Source organism: Nansenia antarctica (genome assembly GCF_963989245.1).
Source record: "Nansenia antarctica genome assembly, chromosome: 16".
In the NCBI taxonomy this organism is placed as follows: Eukaryota; Metazoa; Chordata; class Actinopteri; order Argentiniformes; family Microstomatidae; genus Nansenia; species Nansenia antarctica.
Genome location: NC_137686.1, coordinates 5,951,241 through 5,979,092, shown reverse-complemented (window position 1 = coordinate 5,979,092; position 27,852 = coordinate 5,951,241). Strand labels below are relative to the sequence as shown.

Here is a 27,852-nt window from a genome sequence, read left to right as displayed (position 1 = left end):
ATGGTTAATAAAATGTACACAATCGTACAGTCCTTGTATTTCTTCTTTGTTGCTGTACAAGCTCCGCACCATGGGAGATCGGGCTTTCTGCTCGGCTGCTCCCAGGCTGTGGAATGCTCTCCCTGACCACCTAAGGGCACCACAGTCTGTGGATGCTTTTAAACGAGGCCTTAAAACCTACCTTTTTAATAGTGCCTTTTTTTTAGCCTTTTAATTGATTTTTTTTTATTGTTTTGTCTTCTTGTTTTTAATTGTAGCACTTTGAGATTTCTTATGTAATGTGCTTTTATAAATAACATTTATTATTATTATTATTATTATTATTATTATTATTATTATTATTATTATTATGTAAATGTCCGGGAACGCAGCCTACATCCGGCTTGATTTAGGCAACCGTTGGCCGGATCTGGGCCACTTCAGGGGCCTCATTCATAAAAAAAGTACTTGAACGTCATCTTTGACTTTGACGTATGGACATTTTTCTAAACGGACGTAAGCATTATTTATAAAACGAGCTGAGATGATTTAAAGTTGCGCACGTGCTTCCTTCTATAAATACCAAACATACTTGGAATTGAACGCAGGTGAATGAGGTTTGTATTAACGCCCTGTGATAGCGGCTCAATTATAGCGGCTGAATGAAGCCAAGTGCTATAATATAATATAATACAGACAATATTATGTACTGTCTGTATTATATTATATTATAGCACTTGGCTTCATTCAGCCGCTATTTGAGCTGCTATCACAGGGCGTTAATGCTATATTATAGGGTAGGCGTGCGTCTGGAAGCGGGAGAGGGCAGTAATACCACGTTCATTGATAAAATGACATAAGGGATGGAAAGGGGGGATGGCAGTTTTAGACGGGGGATGATTTGGACTGTTTTTATTTCAGGGGGGGTGCCATTCCCCGGGACTCACTCATCCTTACCCTAACCAGGGTTCGTAACCAGACCCTTCCCTTCCCTTTTACCACCTTGCACATAGCCTAGGCCATGGGTACTTATATTTCTTATGGTAATTCTAAAACTAATGAAAAGTATGTTTTTAGTCTAGGGCTGAAGTTGGAAGCAGATTCACGCCTGCCTGCCGGAGTGCGTCCATATTAGGTAAAAAGGGGAGGGTCTAAGCAGACGCTCTGATTGGTCCTAAACTACCATGTGACATTATACGGAAGTAGTTGAAAGTGAGCGGCTACATCTGTGTTTTGTTTTGTTTTGTTGATGTTGCCAAATAAACAGGACTGGCAAACACTTCACTTTGCATAACTGGATTCATTTGGTAAACCCACGTTGATTTAACATGAATTCCTTTTTATTACAACTCTGAAATAATGATTGCATTGCTATAAGCCACCTTCTACGAGAGACATGATCGCCTTGTTGTATTGAGCTCTAGCGACAACCATTGAACCGCACACCTAGCCTGCTCGCCATCTGGCTGCCTAACCAAGTAGTTCTTATATCAGTCAGATACCAGAATTGAATTGGACATGACATGAGGTGTTCACAGTTTACGAATAGTGTGGAAACGTATAATTGAGCGATCATTATTACCCCTGTCTGTTTTATCATAGCCTGCATTCCTTGCTTCTCTGAACCCTCCTGTCATCGCTCTCTCTCTCTCTCTCTCTCCATCTCCTCTTTCTCCACTCCACCCTCCTCTCACCACCTCTCCTCTCTTATTTCAGACTTGGTTGAGGGTGATAGGATGGACTTCACTGCGGCAGTGCGCACAGGTGACCGGGGGGCGAATTTGCGGAACCTAGGATGGTAGGGGAAGGTAGGACAATACCGCTACCTGATTGGTTGGCGAAGCAGGGAAGGTAGGGCAATACCGCTACCTGATTGGTTGGCGAAGCACTCATGAAGAGCCCCCTCATTGGCTGGCGAGTCGCAGAGACAACCGTGGCTGTGGACAGCAGAGACAACCGTGGCTGGAACGCGCTCCACCAAGCTGCGGCGGTCGGTGCCACAGCGTGTGTACGTGTGCTCCTCAGGGCTGCAGGTGAGAAACGAGTGGGAGAGCTTTGCGATGATGGCTGTCTGCATGCTTGGTGTTACAATTGAATATTTACATTGTCACTTTAGCCATTTATGCTCTGGTGAAATAGAGAGGATGAATGGGGACGGTGCCAAATTAGGTAGTTGAAACATGCCACGATATTTACTCCCCCTCTCAATCTTCCCTATTGTTGTGACTGTAGACCTTGTGCACTCTCACCTAAGATTCCCTCTCTCCATTGACTCTGAGCAGCAGGTTCCTCCCGCGGTCATTGTGACTATGTTGGCTCTGTAACACACGAGGGTGAGTCTGCTCTGTACCTGGCCTCACAACATGGACACCGAGGAGTGGTCAGACTCCTCCTCAGAGCAGGTGCCAACCTCAACCAGCCAACCACTGACCTGTCCTGTCCTCTCTACACAGGTAACACACACACACACACACACACACACACACACACACACACACACCCTATGAGGCTTGATTACTCAATGTCATTGTGTATATTTGTGAATAGCTGTAGATGGTGGGCATAAGGAGGTTGTACAGTTGCTGGTCAGGAAGGGGGCAGAGGTCAATGGAACACACACTGCTTCAAGATGGACCTGCCTTCACCAAGCTGCCTACAAGGTACACACACACACACACACACACACACTCACACACACACACACACACACACACACACACACACACACACAAATTCACTCCCACTCTTTCCTCAGGGTTACAGGGAGATTGTGTGTATCCTGGCGGGCAAGTGTATTCTTGAAGTGTATGACGACTACAAGATCACACCCTTGTTTGTAGCTGCACAGTACGGACAGCAGGAATGCCTGCAAATCCTCATTGATGCAGGTACACAGCTCTGCATCTGTATGCTTTTTGTAAATGGCTGCTTGTGTGTGATGGCTTACTGGTGGAGTTGTTTATATTTTTCATGTGCATAATCATTACAGTTGTTTACACGACAAAAAAGATGAAAGATAAGCATCCAATGCTATGTATGTATGTATATATATATATATATATAAATATTATGGGAGCCAATATACTGCCTATAAATACTGTGATATATTGCATATTAATATATGTCTTGGTTGTAGGTGCGAATGTTAATGCCCAGGCATTGGACTTGGCTACGCCCTTGATGCTTGCCTCTCAAGAAGGGCATGAGGGTTGTGTGGATGTTCTCCTCACCCACGGTGCTGACCCAAACCTAGCCTGCCATGGCGAATGGCCACAGCTCCCCATCCACGCCGCAGCGCAGTTCGGACACATCAGGTATGCAAACATGCATTTGAAACATATTTTCTCCTGCTCAAAGAAACATGGCATCTTCTCACATGTGTGTGGGTGTGTTTGTGTTTGTGTGTGTGTGTGTGTGTGTGTGTGTGTGTGTGTGTGTGGGTGTGTGGGTGTGTGTGGGTGGGTGGGTGGGTGGGTGTTTTTGTCTTTGTCCTTGCAGTATCCTAGCCAAGCTTATTACTGTGACGGATCGTGCATGTGACCGTGGAGAGTCTTCAGTGAGTCCGTTGTACATGGCTGTGGTGAATGGACAGAGCCACGCTGTGGAGCTGCTGCTGAGAGAGGGCTTCAGCCCAGACGGCCAGAACTGTAACTCTGTCTTTGGCTCGGAGTCACCCCTATCCTACGCCCTCAGAGATAACCGCTCTGTGTGTGTGTTGAGGTATACACACACACACACACACACACACACACACACACACACACACACACACACACACACACACTATGAGTGACATGGATTGATTACTCACACACACACTTCCCTTGCACTCCACCAGTCTTACCTTTACCCTCATCTCATCTCTCTCTCTCTCTCTCTCTCTCTCTCTCTCTCTCTCTCTCTCTCTCTCTGTGTCTCTCTCTCTCTCTGTGTCTCTCTCTGTCTCAGTGAATCTGTCCAGTTGTTGTTAGCTGCGGGGGCAAGTTTAAATCAGGAGGTATGGATTTATGCCATTTGCACCCACAAACCCGAGCAGCTGCAGCAAATAATCCAGCAAAGGAGTATCTCCAGACCAGAGCAGTTGAGTAAGAGCATCAACATATCCGGACCAGAGGAGAAGAACAGAAGCATGTTCACGCCAGAGGAGTTGAGTGAGCTGTTGTATGTGGCGCTGATTGGCTTACGGACGGCTCTCTACTGGCTTCCCGTTCTGTTGCAGGCAGGACTGGAGCCCTCCCTTTTCCTGCAGCCCAACATGTAAGACACACACACACACACACACACACACACATACAGAAACTCTTATAAGCTAATGTCACTGCTTTACATCGTCTGTTGTGTTTGATTGGTTTCAGGCTGAGGAAGGCGGAGCCTGAGGTGCTAAGTTACTTCCTGGAGTTTCAGAATTGGTCGACTCTCCCGCGGCCGCTATTAGACATACTTGACCAGCGACGGACACAGAACACCTGGACTCCACGCTCACACCAAGGTAAGACACATGTCAAGTGTAAAACAGAATATAGCTGCCCAATTGCATATTGCCCTGATCCCAACACTCTACCCTGATAGTAGAGGTGTACAGAGATGTCATTATCGGTATATGTATCTTACTTTCCTGTCTGTCTTCACTATATCTGTCCAATAAAATTAGAAATATGAGTGGGACTGCCCCACTCAGAAAAAATTACTTAAAAAGAAAAATCGTATCGAATCGTGAGTTGAGTGTCCTATGTTGCAAACAAAATGGGCATTTTTATTTTGTGGCCATCAACAATGATATGAATCGATTTGAAGAAACATAATGGCTGACGCACAGACATGTCAATCATAGCTTTTTTCCGAATAATAACGAGCAACTTTGGGTAGAATCTGTGTCTGGTTCCATCGCATTACTTGTGCTTTCATCTCTCACATTTCACGTGTGTATTCTCATGAACTGCCAATTATGTAGTTCACTTGTTTTTAGGTGGTATGGGCTAGTGGTCTATTTGGCGAGTATATAACAGCCGTGTGTGTGTGTGTGTGTGTGTGTGTGTGTGTGTGTGTGTAGTGTCTCTGCCCTCTCTCTCTCACCTCTGCAGGCTCCAGATCAGGGTGATGTTGGGCTCTGAGACTCTGATGCAGACAGCTGTAGTTCAGCAGCTCCCTCTGCCCCCTCCACTACAGACATACCTCCAGTTTACAGACATCCTACCACCCTCACAAACATGTTTGCACCCCAACCTTAGAGGCATCCTCATGTCCCAGAGGTGCCTGTAATCGGGCCCCTATTATAGGGGATGTACGCAAACATAAGATTCAGCTTATGTCATGCCAATTCAGTTTGTCACGCCTACAGTTTCACTCATTCAGTGCTATGACAGCTGCATTTCTTTATGGTTTGATGAAATGCGGACAGGCAGGAGCAACAATGGTAACTTGTCGGTCTTCAGTAACTACTTATACTGCAATAAGAAAATGGAAAGACTGGAACCCATGCTGCATGCAGACTTAACTGTCAATGAACTACAATCTGTCAACAATGCGCTGTGAGGTGAGTTTGTAGGAATGATGGCAAGCTGTCTTAGCACTAAATGTGTAATGCACAACTTTAAGGTTGACCTAAACTTAACACAAGATGGCAGCATTGAGTTATTTTTTGTTTTGACATTGTCTTTTCTAATCCACATTTGACAGAAGAAGATTGCAACACAAATGTACAAAGATGTTTTGAAAATAAATAAATTTAAATAAAAAATGTTTTAAAAAATAAATAAAATGTTATCAGTAATTAAACTTAGCCATATCATGCTACCATGGATACCATTTCAATATTGCTTTTACACCGTTCACACTGAGTGGGCTGGTACATGGTACAATTCTTCAACACTTGCCTCTGCTTCACTTTTGGTGAGTTTGGCAGACCGCATAGTCTTGCTTGAAGTCTTCTTTGCCATTAAAAACACAAGAGGTCTATTTTCCACTTCATGGCATGGTTTACCCCGTCTGCCGTTGTGACGGCCAGGAGCTTAAGTTGCACCAACAGAGAGTTGCCTTTGGGGGGCTGCAGGGACTGGTGTCCTTCTGTTAGCACTGTTCATGACGCTGTTCTGTGTGGCTCTTCCCATGTGGTATTCCTCCATAATGACTCATTGCATTTTCATTAAGTATGCTATGTGGAATATGCCTAAAGACACGTAGAGGAAAATCACTTAGAAGTGTCATTTATTATATTGCTATTGTATGACCGTTTCTTTTTTGGATTTAGCTTATTTGATATGTTGTTTGCTCGATTTGATAAGCATTGTGGGGTGAGTGTGATACAGTGTTCAAATGATTAAGAAATGTGACATTTAAGAGTGAAGAAAGGTCATGTGTAGTAGACATACTTTTCATGCTGGACAGTGGTCCCCATACTGGTCCAATTTAACTTGAATAAACAAACTATTTTGATTGTAAAAGTTAGGCAAATGATATATGTTTTCATGAGGGTGACGTATCACCAGTGTCATATTCAAACTGTTAGTTCTATATCGGAGGGAGAGAATTGAGAGTCCTTGAGACTTGATTTCTACATGTCTTCTCCCTTGTTAGTTCTTGCAAAGTCATATTTGACAGTGAGAATCATTCATTTCTGTATGTAAATCATATGTAATGACCTTTTACTCCACTTGTGATTGAAGATTATGAGCTGTCTGTTGAGAAATTGTTATTAATATATGACTTGTCTACTAGGATAGTGGCTTCATATGTAATTTCTATTTTCATAATGTGTGACATTACAAGAAATCTAATAGCCTAATGCAGACATAAATAATCATGTATGCTCGTCCATGAATTGTGCTTTCATCTAATGTTATGCTACTACGAGAATCAAGTGATTTGACATTAGAAATGAATTAGTTTTTCATCTATTGTGCAATGTGCTCTACAATCTGGGCACATGAATGATCGGTGAGTAGGGCCGACTGTCGCGCCATTCATCTCATTAAGGTTGGCCCTGAACGAACCAGCTGTCTCCTTATACATACTGGAGGGGAGTTCTGCTACTTTCTTCGGAAGCACTTGGTTTTGTTTGAGCTCTGCTATTTCAACAGTTTCAACGTTAGGTGTCATAACAGGTGCAGCTAAATTCAAGTTTGGTTTCTTGGATGAAAACCTGAAACTTTCCAGGCTTGTCGACTCGGTCAGCAGCATTGGCCTTTTCTTGGGCGGCATGATAGCTAGCTACTGAATGTTTTCTTCTCAATAATCGTGTTTTCACGTTCGCAAGCTCTCAACGATCATATTCTGCTGTTGCACAATATTCTACTGCGCCCCCTAGTGTCTTGGTGGTAAAGTGCAGGCAGTCAAAGGCCTTCTGTCATTCACAGGAGATTAATGGTGCGCGTAGTTCTTTTGGAAAACGTGTTTATTTTAGAATATTTATCATATAAATAATACTCATTACATTGACATCTTTGATCAAATAATGGTTGTGGTAATGTATTATTAGCGACCCCCACAGATGTATGATTTAGTTTCTCTTAGAGAGAGAGCTGTCAAAAACGTGGAGTTTTGTGATCTGTACATTGTGACATCATAATAGGTGACATATCAGTGATGTCATATGATTCTATAGTAAAACAGGAACGCAGTTTCAGACAGTCTTTCACTTCAGTTGGAGGTGTAAGAAGTATAGCTAACAAGAGAGAGAGACGATTAATTAAAAGATGAGTTGTGTTCTAAACCAGCTGGGAGGACGCAAATGTGTCTGTGTGGCTGGCCTGGTAGCAGCCGCTGCTGGTTCCTACTACGAGGCCCCTGTTATCACTGAGGAGGAAGGTAGGTTACAGTTATCTCTGAACTGCCCTAAACGGAGATAGAACCTTATCATTCTAAGCTCACGAAATGGCAATGCCATTATTCCTTCTAGTCCACCGAGTGGACAAAGTTGGATGGTAATTTAGCTACGGCAAGCATGGCTCGAATTTTACAAATCACGTTACAGTACATAACATCAACCCACTATAATAGAGTGCATTTATTAGTTCAGGGGGCCATTTATAAAATAAAATAAAAAAGTACTTGAACGTCATCTCATCTTTGACTTTCACGTAAGCACATTTTTCTAAACGGACGTGAGCATTATTTATAAAACGGGCTGAGATGGTTTAAAGTTGCGTACGTGCTTCCTTCTATAAATACCAACGCAGGTAAAATGAACGCAGGTGAATGAGGTTTGTATTAACGCCCTGTGATAGCGGCTCAATTATATGAATGAATGGTCTTTATTGTCATTGATATAGTACAGGTACCAAACAACGAAATTTGGGAGGGGGGGCTCCCCTGGTGCTAGGAAAAAAAAAACTAAAAACAAGAAGGGAAAAGTAGATATGTACACTGCAGGTTATCAATCATATCTACATTACATATCACATTTGATTATGTACATATCAGGCGGTCGTGTTGTTAAGAGAGAGGCTATCTTTAGACTCCCCACCAAGGCGAAACAGCGGAAATGTCAGTTGTTTTTCAAATGTCAGTTATTTTTCAAATGTCAGTTATTTTTCAGATGTCAGTTATTTTTCAAATGTCAGTTATTTGTTCTAATTGGTGGGGAGTCATAGCTTTCATGTGACGTCACAGCATAGTGGAAACGCCCACCTGACGGGCAAAAGGCACTGCCCGTGAAGTTGCAGAGCACCAGGAAACACAGTAGCATTGGTTAGAAAACAATCATGCCAGATAGTTGCTGTGCAATCGGGTGTACAAACCGGCGAGGAGATAGGCAGAGACTCACCAGAGATTCATGCTTGGCCATGATAAGTGTGAGATGTGTGTTGTGTTGTGGTATGTGCTCTTGTGGACGTAACTAATGAGTGACTATACATACGCATCCAATGTCCTTCCAAACGAGCAGTCTTGCTTCGTCTCAAACACAACATGTAAGGTATGTCCAACTTGGCGAACGTTTCCCAGTGTTTCCAATTTGCGCGAGTTCCTCAACTTGCGAGAGTTTTTCAACTTAATGTGATGGCTATCATGTCTGTCAAATTATCAAAAACGAAAGTAATATAATATATTATGTTGCCGCGGTGTGGTATGTACGCGTATGTAAATGTTTGTTTGTATGTGTGTCACTTCTGGGTCGGGCCTATCCCCGATCGGAATTCAAAAGCAAAGTTATCAAACAAAATAACTTGTATCAAACCAAAACGTGTATCAAACAAAACAATAAATATTTTCTAATGTGGTGGTGGTGGTTTATCGTGATGGTTGAAAAACTGTGTCGCACCCTCACGTGTCAGGACTCATCAAGCCCAAGCAAGGAGTACTTTAAATCAATGAAACGAAAATATGATTGAACATGACTGACTGGTTGATATTAAACTGGTTTAAATGATTATTGACACAATTAATGTATGGATTGTCATTCGATGTTGTCTCTCTGTTTTTGTTGTAGCTAATTATGCATTCAGTATTAGATGTGTGTGCAATGTGAGATTACAAATACATTGCTACTCGAACCAATGATTAATTAGTCTGTTCTCATTTATGTTGACCATCGTGTAAGGGTTTGAGTCAATAACATTTCACTTGAATATGCATGACTACACATTATTCCAAGTGCCTGTTAGCTGCGACGTTTGCAGGAAAAGTGCTATACAAATAAATGTTATTATTATTATCGACATCGAAGCTTACACTTATTCAACGTCTACGCGTTTTACTCAAGTGTTTTTTCCCCGTCTTTTTTTTTTTTTTTATGTCTTTTTGTTATCAGGATATGGGCTATTGTTTAGCAGGAGTCTGTGGTATTCTGTAGTAAGAAAGTAGTTAGGAAAGAATGAGACCGGGAGACACGCAGCTGCTGTTCACTTCGCACGTTTATTCAACTCCCTCTTAACATCCGGAAGTGCATACATCACTTCCGTAACTGCATACATCACTAGCATACTAGCGCCCACTGTCGGTATAAACAGGACACAACATTTCCCCCTTTCTTAAAGGAATTACAGTACTCAAAGAATGCCATATTCTGTAGACTGGTGTCAGTACAATTGAAATAAAATGAAAACTAAGGAAATGAAAATGAAGGAATCAGCAGAATGAATAACAACAATAAACAGTTTATGACAGTGAAACATGAAATGAACATTCACTTTTGTCATTGCATTGTAGGACCTTTTTGTACTAAGTTAGAACCGTGTTCTATCCTACCCTTTTTGTACGTTCTCTACGGCACAAAGTCTACCAGCCACCTAGGTGGGTTTCTGACTCTAAGGTTCCTTCTTGGACCTGGTTCATTAAACACATTCTCTGCCTCGGGCACCATGAACTCCTCTAGCTCAATCTCCTTTTCACCACTGGTGCCAGACAGAGCATCCTTGGGGAAGCGTGTAAGCTTGGATGCATTCCATTTTCGACCATCACTGAGCAGGTATGTATTCTGTCCTGCTTTACTAACTACTGTCAGCGGTTCTGTGAATCTTGATGATCCCTTTTTTACATGCTCCGGTCTGCGGACACGTACGGTGTCATTCACTTGGAACATGGGCACTTTCGCTCCCCTCATTCTGTCTGTGTACTCCTTACTCTCCTGTTGCTTGCGTCTCACTGTCTCCTGCACTTTCTCATGTGACTTAATTTGTTGTGAGACAGGGAGGACATTTAGTTTTGTACGCATCTTTCTGTTCCTCAGCAACTCAAAGGGAGTAGCTCCTGTAGTAGCATGCGGCGTAGCGCGATAGTTCAGTAAGAACTCTGTTACTGCATGTTTCCATGGCTTGTGCATTCTCTCAGCCGTCTGAATACACTCTTTGAGAACTCGATTAAATCTCTCAATAGCCCCGTTGGCTCTTGGATAATAAACACTGGAACGCAGGTGCTTTATCTCTCTCTCTCCCAGAAAGCTTGCAAAAGCATGGGAGGTAAACTGACATCCGTTGTCAGAGACCAGGAAGGAAGGGTTACCTTCACGACTAAACACTGTAGTCAAGAAGCTAATAACCGCCTCTGTAGTTACAGTAGAGACAAACGCCACCTCTGGCCACTTACTGTAATAGTCTGTGAGTGTAATAGCATAACGGCAGTCCCATGTCGCACAGTCAAAGGGACCAACAATGTCAATGGCCACCTTCTCCCATGGTCCACCTGGCAGTTCCACTGGGGTAAGTGGTGCAGGCGCAGTTTTGGCTGTTTTGTCATTGTATTGACAGGGTACACATGAGCCTACTAATGTCTGGACACATCTGTCCATTTGCGGCCACCAATATAGCTCTCGTAGTCTCTGTTTAGTACGCACTATTCCCTGATGCGCTTCATGAGCTAAATTTACAACTTTAGACCGTAGTGTAGTAGGAACCACCACACGGTCGGGGCCTCTCATGACAAGTAGTTCATCCACAGCCAGTTCATCTCTCACTCTAAAATATGGAGCAAGTTCCTTTGTCACATTCTTACTGCATTTTGGCCAACCTTTCTGTATCTGCTGTCTCAGTTGAGTCAGTTCAGGACAGGCCTCACAGGCAGCAGTGAACTCGGTCACAGATATGGCATGTGAGGAACCTGTGAACACAGTAGCCACCATGTCTGGCTCCTCCTCCACCTCTCCTGTCGAAGGCAGAGGGAGTCTGGACAAGCAGTCAGCAGTCACATTACGTTTCCCTGGATGGTAAGTGACATCATAAGTAAAGCATAGTAGACGTGCAGACCATCTCGCTATTCTCAGACCTGCGCGACCCGTACCCCTGGAAGTGAGTAGGGTTGTCAACGCTTGGTGGTCTGTGCGTAGGACAAAACGATGTCCCCACAGGTAGGTTCTCCACCTTTCCACCGCCCAAACGCATGCCAGCGCCTCACGCTCGACGGTAGAGTACTTTCTCTCTGCAGGAGAAAGTGTCCTGGACGCAAAAGCTATGGTTCTCTCTGTATTGTCTGGGTGAATCTGGCTCATTACAGCCCCCAATCCATAGTTAGAAGCATCGGTAGTGACATAAGTAGGTAACTCAGGATCATATAATGCTAAGGTAGGACTCTCAGTAATCAGTCTCTTAACCTCAGTAAAACTGGACTCTGCATCCGCTGTCCATTCAAACTTAGTGTCAGTAGATTCCCTGAGTGTAGCACGTAGCGGTTCCACCACAGTAGAGAAGTCAGGTATGAATTTACTATACCACGATGCAAGTCCTAAGAAGGACCGCAGGGAGGATGTGTCGTGCGGGGCAGGCGCGTTCGCCACAGCACTGACCCCGTCTTGGTCAGGATGAAGACCATCTTTGGACACAGTGTGGCCCAGGAAGCGCAGAGCTTTCTGGTTGAACTTACACTTGTGCATGTTCAGTTTAAGTCCCACTTCATTTAGAGCATGTAGCACTCTCCGTAGGCTGACATCGTGATCCTGCTGTGTGATGCCGTAGCAAATCACATCATCCAGGTAGGCCTGTACGCCTGGCAGGCCTGTCAGTACAGTCGACATCATTTTCTGAAAAGCTGAAGGAGCAGAAGCGAGGCCAAATGGCACTCGGCAGAAACGAAAGAGACCCTCATGCGTGATAAACGCAGTTAAATCACGGCTATCTGGATGCAATGGCAACTGGTGATAAGCAGAGGCTAAGTCTATAGTAGAAAAGACTGTGGCTCCACGGAGCTCAGCGAACAGTTCATCCATGTGCGGTAAGGGATGACAGTCACTGATGATTGCCTTATTAGGTTCTCTGAGGTCAACACACAGGCGAGGCTTTCCTCCCCCCTTTCTCTGGGTCACAACTATAGGGGAAACCCATGGAGATGCGTCTATACGTTCTATAACGCCTTTTTCCTGTAGATCTGCGAGCTCATCGGTCACAGCCTGCCTCACTGAGAACGGAAGCCTCCTCAGTTTCTGCTGCACTGGCACAGCATCTGGTTTAACCTGTATTTTGTGCATAAAACCTTTTGCACACCCTAACTCCTGTACTAGAACCTCTGGTTCGGTCTGTGGAGTGGTACTCTGTACAGTAGGTGCTCGGAGCACAGTAGGAGAGCTAGCAGAGCTAACAGTAATAATTTTGTTACCCTCAATGCACATCTGCAATGCTACAAATAAATCTAGTCCCAGCAATGCATTTCCTGATTCAACCACTATCAATGAACCTGTAACTGAATGTCCATTATGAACAACTGTAGCATGCATGCAACCTTTAACAGGAATTTTCTCTCTGGAGTAAGTAAGCAGATTCACTGTAGGCTCAGCAAGGACACCTGTATGGAAAAGTGTCTGGTAAGTACTCTCTGGAATAATAGAAACAGATGAGCCTGTATCCACTATCAGCTCAACATCATGGGAATGATAATTTGCATCAACTCGTACAGTACACATAATTTTATCATTCACGACGGCCCCCTGCATGTAAAGCACAGTAACGTCATTCACCACTACCTCACGCACCTCTTTTTGAGCCGATCTACACACCTTGGAAAAATGTCCAACTTTTCCGCATGTATTGCAAGTCACCTTAACCGCCGGGCATGTAGGCTTGTTAGCTAAGTGTCCTGTGGATCCGCATCGGAAGCAGGCGCGCTGATTCCCAGTTGTAGCTGGCTGGCTGTAGACCGTGGCAGGTGCAGTCGTCGTCGGAGCTTTCTTCTTGCCCTTGTCGAACCTCCTCCTCGTCGGCTGTTTCTCGATGGCTCTCACCGAAGCTGTAGCTCCAGAGAGAACGTTGGAGTTCCGTAGTCCAGCCTCGATTTGTAAGGCCATTGAAGTAGCTTTGTCCAGAGACAAGTCCGATTCAAGCAAAAGTCTGTCTCGTATGCGTGTATTAGCAACACGCTCAATCAGTTGATCACGAATCATTTGTTCCTCCATGGCGCCAAATTCACAAGCTGCAGCTAGCTCGCGTAATGAAGCAAGGAACTGATTAACCGTCTCGTCAGGACCCTGAGCTCTCTGTCGAAATTTGTGACGTTCAGCAATCACATTCACCTTAGGAACAAAGTACTTTTTCAGTCCATCCACGGCAGAAGTGTAGGTAACACCCGTATCCTTTAGAGTGTAGAACAATCTTTGTCCTTCGGTCCCAAGTGCATGGAGAAGAACCGCGCGCTTTCTTTCCTCCGGCCATTTTTCTCCGGTAGCATCAATTACGAGCATGTAATTTTCAAACATTCTCAACCAAGTAGGAAAAGAAATAGCAGGTTCGCCTGGCACAGGCATGAACGGTGTAGGTAAGGGTACGGAAATAGCCATCCTCGTCGCCAAAAATGTGGTATTCTGTAGTAAGAAAGTAGTTAGGAAAGAATGAGACCGGGAGACACGCAGCTGCTGTTCACTTCGCACGTTTATTCAACTCCCTCTTAACATCCGGAAGTGCATACATCACTTCCGTAACTGCATACATCACTAGCATACTAGCGCCCACTGTCGGTATAAACAGGACACAACAGAGTCAGCCACCTGTTTGGTGGTGGCGTTGTGTTGTGTGTAATTAACAAGCTCTAAACGGAGATAGAACCTTATCATTCTAAACGGAGATAGAACCTTATCATTCTAAACGGAGATAGAACCTTATCATTCTAAACGGAGATAGAACCTTCTCATTCTAAACGGAGATAGAACCTTATCATTCTAAGCTCACGATATAGCGACCCAGACGCACGCTGCTTTTTCGCCATGCTTAAACTGGGCATAGTCATGGTCTTTGCTTGGCTGGCTGGCTGCATTAACCTGTTGTTGTTACTTGTATGTTCATTACGTTACTTCAAATGAATGCCCCCTAAGTCAAATCCATCAACTGAAGATAACTCGTGAGTTTAGAATGATAAGGTTCTATCTCCGTTTAGAATGATAAGGTTATATCTCCGTTTAGAATGATAAGGTTCTATCTCCGTTTAGAATTATAAGGTTCTATCTCAGTTTAGAATGATAAGGTTCTATCTCCGTTTAGAATGATAAGGTTCTATCTCTGTTTAGAATGATAAGGTTATATCTCTGTTTAGAATGATAAGGTTCTCCGTTTAGAATTATAAGGTTCTATCTCAGTTTAGAATGATAAGGTTCTATCTCTGTTTAGAATGATAAGGTTATATCTCCGTTTAGAATGATAAGGTTCTATCTCCGTTTAGAATTATAAGGTTCTATCTCCGTTTAGAATGATAAGGTTCTATCTCCGTTTAGAATGAGAAGGTTCTATCTCCGTTTAGAATGAGAAGGTTCTATCTCCGTTTAGAATGAGAAGGTTCTATCTCCGTTTAGGGTAGTTCAGAGATATTGAGCGTCAAAGTTTTTACATTCCATTATGTTTTGTGAGATGGAACCTTTGTATTTTATTAACCGTTTGCGTCCACTCGCGATGTTGCTATGATACTTTTTTTTCCGTCAGGTTGGTGGTTGCTAGGGAAGAAACCACGTGACTGAAAGCTATGAATTGGTCTCAGGTATCTGTAGTTAGTTAACGTTACAACATCCACGTCTTAACGTTAGCTGGCTAGCCATAGTCCTCTGTGTTACCATAGCTACGGTACGTTAGCTCGCTGCTCTCGGGTGCGTTCGTAAACACGCTCTGGAAATCTGACCAGCACTCATGGGAATGCCTCTCGTCCAATCTAATTACTCGGTCCCTTTATGGACGTTGAACCCAGTGTGCGCTCCGGCGCTATCAGAGCGACTTTGCGAACGCAGCCCTTGTCGGTTTTCTATGAATGAATGAATGAATGGTCTTTATTGTAATTGATATAGTACAGGCATGGGCGTCAGCAGCTTTTTGAATGTGGGGGGGACACTTATTTTTCGGGGGGTCTGGGGGTCCCCCCCCCCGAATTTTTTTAAATAGTAGATTCAATTTCCTGCATTCTGGTGCGTTTTACACCCAAAATAATCTCCCTCTTTCTTTGTTTTTCCTTGGAGCTGGCATGGTCTGCAATTACTGACTACTATTATGTTTTGGTTTAACTCACAGAGGCCTGACACTGACATGTGGCACTTTTTAGGTACTTTATTAAATATGAAGATTCAAAAAGAATCAAAGAGTGAATTAGAAAAGAATGAGGTAATACTCAGAGCCTATTACAATCAAACTTAGCCCTCTTCAGTGCATTGCAGAACATACAACTATAACAAACAAACAAAATCAAAGAGTGAATTAGAGCTGTCTCCACTGCCCCTGCCTGCTGCCCCTGCCTCTGACTCACTCTCACTCTCAACCACCTATATCAGGAGAAATGGGGATGCATTGAGCACTTGTTCATATTGTTTTTCTCTAATAGAACATTTGACATAGAAATACAATCATCAATACAAAAAATACAATCACAAGCATTTTAGAAATAGAAAAATAAATGGAACAGGTGTTTTCTTCTTATTTTTTAACCCTAGCTCAAGCAATCAGATGCAAAATTGATTCTTTGGGTGGGTGCAATGGCCAAATTAAATAGTGCAAATGCTCAGGGCAATGAACACGGGCAGGAGATGCAATAATGACAGGACAGGTAAGCACTGTGAGGTGTTTGTCGCCATTCTGTGCTTTTGATGACATTTCGCCTGTGTCTGTTCTGCATTTAAACATGTCTAACCGCACTAGTAATGCCTAACAAAACTGCTAGTGCCATATAGCTGATCTAGCTCGTATTTGGTTGCTAGTAGGCTATGCTAATTATATTGCTAATACAGAGAATGTCTCATAAGGTGCTAACATTCTTATCAGAAAAGCTGGCTGTGTTTGACCTTGGGAGAACGCAATGTTGCTGTTTGGCCACTCACGGGAAAACTTGGATGACTGACTTACTTTTATCTTCTTAGAAAATGTTTTCCTTATATCCATCTTGGTGGATGATCTAACGTCTTGCCTCAGTCTGAATGTTTTGAATCTGCGTGCGTGTCGGATGCTGCTGCTGCCGTGTTAAAAACAGAAGTAAAACGCGGAGTGGACTTCTGGATATGGGCAATCCCCTACTCATAAAGTGGAACGGATTTGATTGTGAAGCAATGAAAATAACGCTGACCAGTCATGCAACATATTTTTGATGGCAAATGTGGGGGGGTCCAAACGACCTTGTTTCAAAGGTGGGGGGGACACGTCCCCCCCCAAATATATGGTGGTGACGCCCATGAGTACAGGTACCAAACAACGAAATTTGGGAGGGGGGGCTCCCCTGGTGCTAGAAAGAAAAAAAAAAGCGGCTGAATTAAGACAAGTGCTATAATATAATATAATATAGGGTAGGCGTTCGTCTGGAAGCGGGAGAGGGCAGAGAAGGGTGGCTTCTCTGTAAGTTGCATTTGTAACGTTTGATCATGACAACTAACCAGGCACATGCTTAAATACTCTACTCAAGTTGTAAAAGAAAATCAGGGGAGGTGGTGGATTTTATCATAAGAGGACAATTTTAGCATCCCCACAGCGTCAGTGACTTCAGTGTCAGTAACTTGGTAAAAATGTCATTGCATGTGTGCGTGCCCCCTCGCACCTTGAAATAGCAGTAATACCACGTTCATTGATAAAATGACATAAAGTATGGAAAGAGGGGGGCGATTTTGACTGTTTTTATTTCACTCGAGTGCTGCTTATACTGTAATAATATAATGGTCTTATTCTTATATGGCTGCTCACTCCCAGACACCGGGTAAATCCAGTATAATGTAGCGCTATCCAGTATATAATCCAGTATAATGTAGCACTATAGTGTTATATAATATATCATATCCTATATTATATTAAATTATTATAGTGCTTATATAGGCATGTTGAAGAGGGATAGACAGCTCCGGAGGGATATAAAAGGAAGACTGAAATACAATCATAAACATCAGTTCCCTTTAAATCTTGAATTAAACTAATTTTCTCGGCTGATAACAACATCGTTAATTTTATTACGAGCCTTGCATGAATTACAGTTTAGGCAGTGCGCTCACATGCCTGTAATAACTCCGCATAACCAGTAGGTAATGTTGAATACTCGACGTCGAGCTACGATCGTTTCCACGGTCAAATTGACTCACATTGAAATTGTATAAATCACTACGTTGACGTTTTCTAGATGAGGGAGGCCCGCACGCAGAGCAGAACAGCTCCGTGGTAAAGTCAACTCTCTGGATCCAGCTACTACAGGAGGGCGGACATGGACATCCCACTGTACACAAGGTACGTAGCCTTGACAACCGATGATCCTTGAGCCTAATGGACCTTAGGGCAGGAGCCTATCTCCTGTTTCCGGAATGGTTTTATTCTCAGAAAAGACACGGGTTCTGTCTTGCCAAATACATTCATAGACACTAGGGCAGCAACGGTCCAGTTCGGTATGAACCTCGGAAAAATATATATATATATATATTTACAAACTATTACTTTACTTATACTTATGGAACTTTAACATTCAGACACATTCCAGAATGTGACTGGTATATTATAATATAAAGTATATATAAACAAAAAACACTTTCAAATGTAAAAAAATAAATAAATAAATAAGCACTTTCAAAATGTAAATGTATTCTTTATCCTGTGTCTCAGACACCTGACCCTCCCAGCCTGCTTATCTGGGGTTCCCCATCTCTTGCAAGTCTTTCTCCTGCTCCTATTCCTAGCCAATGTGTTCCTCCCTTAGGTGTATCACAACCAATATGGTAAGGGCATTCAACTGCAATCCTTAAGGGCCACAGTCTCTGCTGGTTTTCTTTTTTCAATTGATGTAATGAATCACTGAGAGTGTACACGTCTGGGTTTCCAGATCTAATTCGAAGTATGAAAACCAGGAGACACTGCAGCTCCTGGGGGGTGAAGTTCAAAACACCAGAGGTGTGCTGTGTGAGAACTGATATGGTACCACCAAACTATATCCACTAGAGGGCAGCGCAATACATTAGGAACAGGCATCCTGTATTACAAATGTGGGATTAGAGTGTCATTTGATGTACTTATACTACTGCTATGATGGACCTCTTTGCCACGTGTTTGTATAGGGCCCTATTTAAACTCAATACAGACCCTTCCTCAAAGACTTGCGCGATGCCAGGGATATTCAGCAGTTACCTTGTCTTGCAAGTGTATACAGAACACACTCTTTTTGAGCCAGAGTTGTCCTGTCCTATAGGTTGCCACGGTGTCCGAGAAGTCCCGCATCATGGAGCTGGAGAGGGACCTCTCTCTGCGGACAAGGGAAGTGGCCGACTTGCGGTTGCGTCTGGAGTCCCAACAGGTCTCTGAGGGTGCTGACTCCACTGCCTCACCTCTTCTTGAGGAGGTGATCACACTAAGAGCTCAGCTGGCCTCTCAGGAAGCCAATCAACAGGGTGAGCTGACTGAGCTAAAGGAGAGGATGGGGGCTGAAGAGAAAGCCCACCGTGAAGCACTGGCCCAGCTTCAGGCTTCATCCGGGAGGCTCTCCGGTGACAACGAGCAGTTGCGAATGCGCCTGAGCCAAGGTGAGAAGGAAAATGCAGACATCATAGAGTTGTGGCGCTCTAAGCTGGAATCTGCCATTGCCTCTCACCAACAAGCAATGGAGGGGTTGAAGGTGTCCTTCAGCAAAGGGGAAGGTGCCCAGGCGACAGAGCTAGTAGAGACCAAGAGTGCCTTGGAGAGGCTGAAGGTGGACCACAAGTTAGCGCTGGAGGAGGCAGGGGCCAGGCACAGGGCAGGGGCTGCAGTCTTGGCACAGGAGACAGAGGAGCTAAAATCACAGCTGCTGATTGTGTCAGAAGAGAAGGAGCATCTGGATGAGTCTCTGCGGACCAGTGTGGAGAGCGCTGAGGAGCAGCACCTGGTGGAGATGGAGGATGTGCTGGGCATGATAGTTGCTATAAAGTAGGTCTCACCATATTTCTATCTTGGTTTATCAGGTCTTACTGAGGTTAATTTTGTCTCCATATGTGACATGGTCTGGTGAAAAAGTCCCCAAGTAGGGCAAGGTAATTTTTCAGTTCAGAGATTATGAAAGTGCAGATTGTAAGCTTTCAAAGGATGTGTCATACATTGAAAAATAGTTGAAGAAGATTTGCTTATTTGAATGTTGGTATCATCTCGTTGAGCTACCTAGCAGCTAAAAAGAAAACATCGCTATACTGACATGTAACTGCATGTTTAGCACATCAGAACACGCTGATAGAACATCAACATAACTACACATAATTAGATGATCACACAGTCCTTGCTTTTGAACATGAACATTTTAAAACATTTGTTTAAAAGCCATGTATCTCTAACCCAGTAGCCTAGGAACAGGACGGCTGGCGATACAGTGAATCCAATTCACAAATTATAAGTATTTAGTGATTCTAAAACTGTTATTTGTTATATTGAGTGGGTTTTTCAACACTTCAGACCTTCTATCTGCAAAATTCACTTTTTCACAGACAGACTTATCATGTGCAGCCTGAAGGCCGATTTAAACTTCTGCGTAAAATCGACGCCGTAGCCTTGCGTCGGCCCGCGTGGGCCCGCCTTGCCTACGGAGAGGCTTGACGCGCACATCTCCAAAAATTTAAGAACGCGTCAGTTTCTACGCAACCATAAGCTCTGTGATTGGTCCGCTTGGTAGCACATGATTCCGACTCTCTTGTCGGCCAAAATGCGGAAGCCATGACAGAAATGTCATTTACTTTTTCTGTAATTACTCATTAATAAAGATTTGAAAAATTATGATAACCATCGTATTATCTTAGTTTAGTGTCATTTCAATGGATCATAGAACTTTTATTTACAACAAGCATAACAACAAAAAGATCGCTATTATGCCGCTTTGAGCTTTGAGCTCCGTTGAGTTCCTAACCGGAAGAGGCACAGCACAGGGGCATAGAAAACACACTGCCACCTAGCGATGTGATGGTGTAATAGCAGCGCGGCCTACGCAGAAGTGTAAAGTGCGAGACCCCTTACGTAGATTACGTAAGCTACGCACGTAAATTCGACGCAGAACTTTAAATCGGCCTTTACTTTAATTTAAAGTGAAAACCACAAATCAGAACATTTTGCAGATAGGAGGTTTTGCGTTTCGGCCAGCGATATGATCAATATTCAGTCTATCATTCTTTAAAACTGTCCCATAGAATGAGCCTCTAGTTTGTAGTAGTAGTTTAGTTATCCCCCTCTCCCCCTCCTTTTCCTAGGCAGTTAGAGGAGTTACAGACCCAACTGGCAGAGGAGAAGGAACGGATGGCACGTTCTGAAGAGCAACAACAGCAGGAACTGGGCCGGAAGGACCAGGAGCTGAAGGAGATCACAGACAAACATCACGGTCAGCTAAACAGCCTGCAGAAGAAAATTGTTGACCTGGTGAGTGATGATCTGGATAAAACATTGAAAGTCAGGGACAATAAGAGGTTGGTGAAGACTACCGAAATGGCTTTGAATGTTATTAGAAATGCCTTTTCTTGAGTGCTGCCACATATTAACCTATAACACATAAATTATAGGGACTTGACCAAACCTTTTCCTGATCATTCTCTCCCTCCCTGTCCCTTTCCTAACAATTGGTGATGTAATTAGTTAAAATGTCTCTCTTCTTATGCATTGTATAGGAAAAGCATGTGCAGCAAGGACCCCAATTGAAATAAGCCAGTGGCTTTCTTGGGTTTTTATCCTGTTAGTTGACCTTGTATGTAATATGTACTTTCATGTACCTACTTCTGCAAATCTTCTAATAAAGTTTTCAATCAATCAATCAAGCAGTGTGAGACCCAGGCCAAGGAGCTTGAGGCCTCTCAGGAGAAGGCCCTGTCTGAGGCCTCAGAGCGCCATGCACAGGAGCTTCAGGGTCAGGCTAACAAGGCGAGGCAGGAACTGAGCATCTCCAGGGAGAAAACCCAGGAGCTGGAGAGGCTGGTATCTGACTTGCAATCTTATAAGGAGAAGGCCCGGGTAAGCACCAACTTATCATAGCATCATATTGTTTGTCTCCAGTGTATTAGAATCACAGATTCTGTGGAGGTGCTGCCTTTTAATACCAAATATCCACCAATGCAGTGTTTCCTCTATATGCATTTATTCGTGGCGAACGAATGAATTTCCTCCGCCACTAATTGATTCAGACAGTCCACTTTGATTCAGGCTGCGCAGAAAGGCAGCGAGTTATTATGACCGGAGAACAGAAAAAAAGCAGATTGAAGCTAGATTTAGGCCGCTTCCAGACCTACATTTCGTTACGATTTAGGGCGTAGTTAGTTACAATATGTTACAATGTTGCAATTAACCTCGTCGTTTGTGTTCGCACTGCAATCGAGACTGAATCGCTCTCAACAGGCGCGCGGCGCAAGGCGACGTGCTTTCAAAACAGTTTTGTGATTGGTCCGAATTTAGCGGGACATTTGGATTTCTCTTTTAGCCCGTCGCCGGTGCCTTTAATCCCGTATCCTAATCGAAAATGCAACATCATCAGCGACGACTGTGGGTTATTGCATTTACTGCTGTTCTCTGGTTCATGTTCTTATAGTGCTCAGTATAGAGTATTTTAAATGAACATTCGTAATGTATGTCTCTGATGTTCATGGTCAACTAAATCAGCCTATTTTGTGAAACAAATAATGTTCCCGCTAATGGGTTAACCGAGCATTCTCGCACCTAACGTGCAAGCACCTAGCTTCGAACTATTCATAGCAATATGCGCGGGGCAAAAATAATCTATTGCCTCTAAAATCACCACGAACAGAACGGCGGAGGTACGGGTAAGCAGGGCTCATGTTGGTGTCCTCAAAGGTAAGAGTTGGTTTTCTTTAACTCAACTGATAGCATTACCTTGCTGTTGTTGTTTACCGAATGCTCCATCTGACTGTCACACTGTGATTTTACTTGTGTAAACAGTTAATGAGTAACGTTAGCCGGTTTTGTGCGTGTACTCTCATGTAGGCCTACTTCGTATTGATCTTTCTCTGTGTGTGTGTGTGTGTGTGTAATGCGCGTTCCGCATGTTCCGCTGCAGCTGTAGGATATATTGGTATTTGATCACCTTCTATATAAAATCACCTGCTCGGCTTTAATGACTTAACCGCTATTTAAGAAATTATAATTGTTGCCACCCTCTAGTTTTTGGTGAAATTACGTCTTTGTTTTGAGCGCCAGTGCGCACCGCGCGCGAAAAATGAGCGCTCCGCCACTAATATGAAAAATCCTCGAGGAAACACTGCAATGGCCATGTTTTGTGCTGTTAAGTAATGTTTGATTGTTGTAATGCAAACTGTGATTCCCACATGTAGTGGCTATAGACATACAGGATGTTCACATTTTGTTGCCTCAGAGCCTGGAATCTGATTTTATTGTATTTGTTTCACTGATCTAGACAGCAATACAGAAATACAAATTCTAAATATTTGTAGTAGTAATTTATAAAAAAAAATAAAAAAAATACCTGTTTGTAAAAGACCCCCCTCGCTGTGGCTCAAATGCAAATCAATAATTGTGTTTGCAACAATGAATTCAAGTGATGCTAGAAATGTGTTTCTTTGGCTTTACTACAAAGCATTACGTTTATTGCAAACCCAGCACACTGGTGCACCTTGTCCCATGTGAAGAATAGTGATAGCTGCAGCATGTTATGGGTGTGCTTGTCACTTGATCAGGGGTCAAGAGAAAGTTGAGAAATTTGCTGAGTTGGTAGTGACATCCTAATCTACACAGTGTGTAATTGTTTTCTATTAAAATCGGGGACCCTACAAGGACAATGATATTCATTCCGATATCACATGAACTATTATCCTTGCACTCAGATGGACTCAATTCATCTGAATAAATTGTTGAATAAATGTTTGCATTTTAGCTAATTTTAGGAGCGCCACAGCAAGGGGGGTGTAGACCTTTGCAAACAGGTCTTTACTTCACTTTGTAAGTGTCCAGTAGGCTGTGTAGATCAGTGTGAAAGAAATCCTAATTTCATGTATTTCGATTCCAGCCGCTGGGGCAAAAAAAGATGAAAATGTTCAAAGAGGGTGTACAGGCACTGTATATACACTTTATACTACAAATGTCATTGCACATATTTTATTAAGGTTGCTCACCCTGCTTCCTTCTACTACATATTTTGGATGTGTGTAAGAAAATTTGCCTTTGGTCAGGATGGGTGTGAGAAAATGTTTATGAATGTTGGAACCCAGCTCGTCCCTTCAAATGCCCTAGCAGTAATCATAAATGTTCATGTTTATGTTACAATTAACAACCAGCAAATTATGGTCCTAATATTCATCTTCATTTCAGCATTTTCTGTGTGGCTGTTTTTTTTTTATGGGCTACTTTGAAAGCAGGGGTACTATAAACTGATGCTTGGTGGTGGTTTTAGTTTACCACCTTGCTCTTATAGATGGAGTTTGATAAACGTATGTGTGACTTGTGAGTTTGTTTTGTAATTGTACCTCAACTTCTTAAGAATCTTGATTGATTGAATGGAACTGCTCTGATCATTTAGCATAGTGTTTTGGATGCAGTATGCATTATGCCATATGAAAAGGCTAATTGATATTTCAACCCATGAACTGCTCTCCTGGTTTAGTCAGTGTTTATCCTGTTTTACATGCAAAATGTAAGTAATGGAAAAGTAGACACTTTGGTCCTTGAGAAATCACTAACATAGACCTAAAAAGAGTTGCCATCACAATTATAATTCACACACAAACCCATACTCTCAATTGAAAATGTTTGATTGCTGTACCCCTGTTTTCAATGTATTTGTTGTAAGTTCAGGGTGGTGTCTGCTGTGGTATCTTTTTCCCCATAATGTTTATGCTTGCACCAGCTTAACCCTTCCAGTTGCATTTTATTACTTTTGTTCATTTGCTTTACTTCATTTTTGGTTGTGTTCACTTCACCTTTCCCCTTTTTCTTTCAACTTTTTTCCCTCAGTCTCTTTCTGCTGAACTTGACTCCTCCAAGCAGGACGTTGAGCGTTTGTCTGCAGACCTGCAGAAGCAAATCACAGCCCTGGATTGTATATCTAAGGAAAGTGCTACGTTCAAGGCTCAGAAGGAGAATCTTGAGAAGCAGCTCTCAGATGTACAGGCCAATCTCTCTGCCTCTGAGGCTTGTCACAAGGAGCTCTCATTCAAGACAGAAGAACTCTTGACATTTAGGGACAAGCTCACAGAAGATCAAGATAAACTTTTGACCACAAACCAGCAGTTAGATAGAGAGAAGGCTTCACTGTCCAAAGAGGTGGAGAATCTGAGAGCTGTTGTTCAGGAGGCACAGGTCAAAAACACAAGCCTGAAGAATGCTGAAGCTGAGCACCAAGCCCAAATTGAAGAGCTTCGAAAGGTCAATACAGAGAAGAATGAGGTCCTCCTGAAGTACCAGCAAGAGATTCAGCAGCAGGAGTCTAAGAGGGAGGAGCTATCAAAAACTAAGAGGGAGGAGCTTGAAAAAGACAAAACCGATCTTGCAGAGGAGCACAGCAAACTAAAAGTTGAAGCTGAATCTGTAAGTTTGGAGCTTGTTCAACAGAGGAATAACCTAACAAAAGAGAGGGAGCTCCTGCTGTCCCAGCAGGCAGAGCTTCACAAGAGCCTACAGCTCCTGCAGAAAGGCAAAGATGATCTACTTCTGCAGGTTAAGGAGCTCAAAGGCCAGGCAGAATCATCTGCAGAGGCAAAGAAGCTTCTTGAATCTCAGCTGCAGGCTAAAGCCAATGAGCAAAATACACTGACCTCTGCTAAGGATGCCCTCTCTAAAGAAGTACAGGACTTACAGACAAAACTGTCAACTGTGACACATGAAAGGACTACTCTCCTGGAGTCTGAATCCAATCTGAAGGCAGAGGTTGCCTCTGTTTGCATTGAAAGAGATACAGTGGCCTCTGAACAACATCGCTTGCTTAAAGAGGTAGAACAATTTAAGGCCACTCACACTGGATTGATAGCTGAGAAACAGGGTCTGCTTGACGAGAAAGTCCAACTGAAAGTCCAACTGAAAGTCCAAGCCAAAGTACAGGACTTTACTCAACAATCTCTCACTGGAGACAAGGCCATGGATGAGATGTCTTCCAGCCTTAACAATGCTGCACAGGAAATAAAAGCCTTGAATGCAGAGGTTAAGGCCTTGAAGTCTGAACTGAAGCAGAGAGACCAGACAAAGGGGGACTTGGCTGGAGAAAAAGAGTGTCTGTCTACCAAGCTGGAAGAGCTTGGCAAAGAGGCCTCCTCCCTGGCTAAGGAGAAAATGGACCTCCTAGCTGTACAGTCAAGGCTGGAGCAGGACATTTCCTCTCTCCGCAGCAGCCAGGCCCTCACCACCAGCCAGGTCCTCACCCCCAGCCAGGCCCTCACCCCCAGCCAGGCCCTCACCCCCATTCAGGCCCTCACCCCCAACCAGGCCCTCGCCACCAGCCAGGCCCTCACCACCATTCAGGCCCTCGCCCCCAGCCAGGCCCTCACCACCAGCCAGGCCTTCACCTCCAGCCAGGCCCTCACCCCCAGCCAGGCCCTCACCTCCAGCCAGTGCATGCAGAGGACGGCCAGCATTGACGCCGTGCCCAACCCAGTCATCAACCCCAACCAGCCTGCAGCTCTGCCATTCTGCATCCCCAAGGCCCAGACCTGTGCTGCCCCCCACCTCATGAACGGCACGCTCAATGACAAGGACGTTTTTGTTGAAAAGTTCACTAACGTCTACATCAAGAACTTTGGAGAGGACATGGACAACCGCAGGCTGGCGAAGAGGTTCGAGAAATATGGCCCGACCCTGAGAGTCAAGGTCATGACTGATGACAGCGGGAAGTCCAAAGGTTTCGGCTTTGTCAACTTCCAAAGGCACGAGGACGCCCAGAAGGCCGTTGACGACATGAATGGTAAAACAGTCAATGGGAGGCGGGTCTATGTGGGCCGCGCCCAGAAGAGAGGAGAGCGCCAGACTGAGCTGAAGCGCCAGTTTGACAGCGAGAAGCTGGACCGCATGACCAGAGACAAGGTTTGTGAATTTATTAATACTAACATAGAAGTTGATGTACTTTGTAATTATTGTCTATGTATTTGAGGGGTTGAAAAATCATCTCACTAACAGGGTCTCTCTCTACCAGGGTGTAAATCTGTATGTGAAGAACCTGGACGACAGCATTGATGACGAGGCCCTGCGCAAGGTGTTCGCCCCCTTCGGAACAATCACCAGTGCAACGGTGGCGACGGAGGGTGGACGCAGCCAGGAATATGGCTTTGTGTGCTTCTCCTCCCCTGAGGCGGCCACCAAGGCCATGGCTGGCATAAACGGCCGCATCGTGGCCACCAAGCCGCTGTTAGTGGCTCTGGACAATGGCAGGGAGAGAGCAAGGCCCTCACCACCAGCCAGCGCAGGGCGAGCCAGGCCCTCACCACCAGCCAGTGCATACAGAGGACGGCCAGCGCCCACGCCACGCCATTCTGCATCCCTAAGGCCCAGACACTGAGAAGTGTGTGAGGGGTTGGATTGGACTCTCATGGCCAAACACACACAGTCACACACACAGACAGTCACACAATACACAGAAGACACAATAAAATTATTTAAATTGAGATTCTCTCCTATTGACTTATTGTTTTCCCCAAATACACCTATCGCACTAAAGACACCTAACTTGGCTATATGACAAGCTCTTTTGAAGTCGGTGTGTGTACACAGGTGAAATAGGATGCTGACATCCTGATAGATATATTTACCTGATAGTGAGCCTGAGAGGTATTCCAAGAGCTTTCCACGGAACCTCATCGGATATATGCTATCAGATATATGCTACACAATTACCATCATGGCATGGATCAAAATAAAGCTTCTGCAAAGCTTCTCTGGACTTCATGAAATGCATTTATGCAACGAAGTGTGTCTATAGGTTCTAAACTTTATGTCCACTATCGCAGCGAGTAGGACTGGGGCGCTCAATACACACACACACTTGTCTGACATGGGGAATTAGCCTCCTGTGTTTGTGTGTGAAGTCTTTCTAATCTCTGATCTCTTGGATTAGAGCTCAGATGTGCCAGAGTTAACCTGT

The 27,852-nt window shown here is 43.9% G+C and overlaps 1 protein-coding gene and 1 pseudogene across 2 annotated transcripts in view; one reads left to right on the top strand and one right to left on the bottom strand.

The window, feature by feature from the left end:
• LOC308171702 (large ribosomal subunit protein eL8-like) overlaps positions 1-27,852 on the bottom strand; it is a 507,482-nt pseudogene that overhangs the window by 475,047 nt on the left and 4,583 nt on the right. The window lies entirely within an intron of this gene.
• LOC308171437 (ankyrin repeat and SOCS box protein 3-like) lies at positions 1,871-5,238 on the top strand (the record flags this gene model as incomplete). The annotated part of the gene is made up of 9 exons (XM_080546280.1): positions 1,871-2,012; positions 2,262-2,432; positions 2,527-2,639; positions 2,735-2,867; positions 3,116-3,293; positions 3,478-3,699; positions 3,928-4,236; positions 4,335-4,468; positions 5,030-5,238. The coding sequence occupies 9 exons, from the start codon at positions 1,871-1,873 to the stop codon at positions 5,236-5,238; spliced, it is 1,611 nt and encodes a 536-aa protein (XP_080402406.1).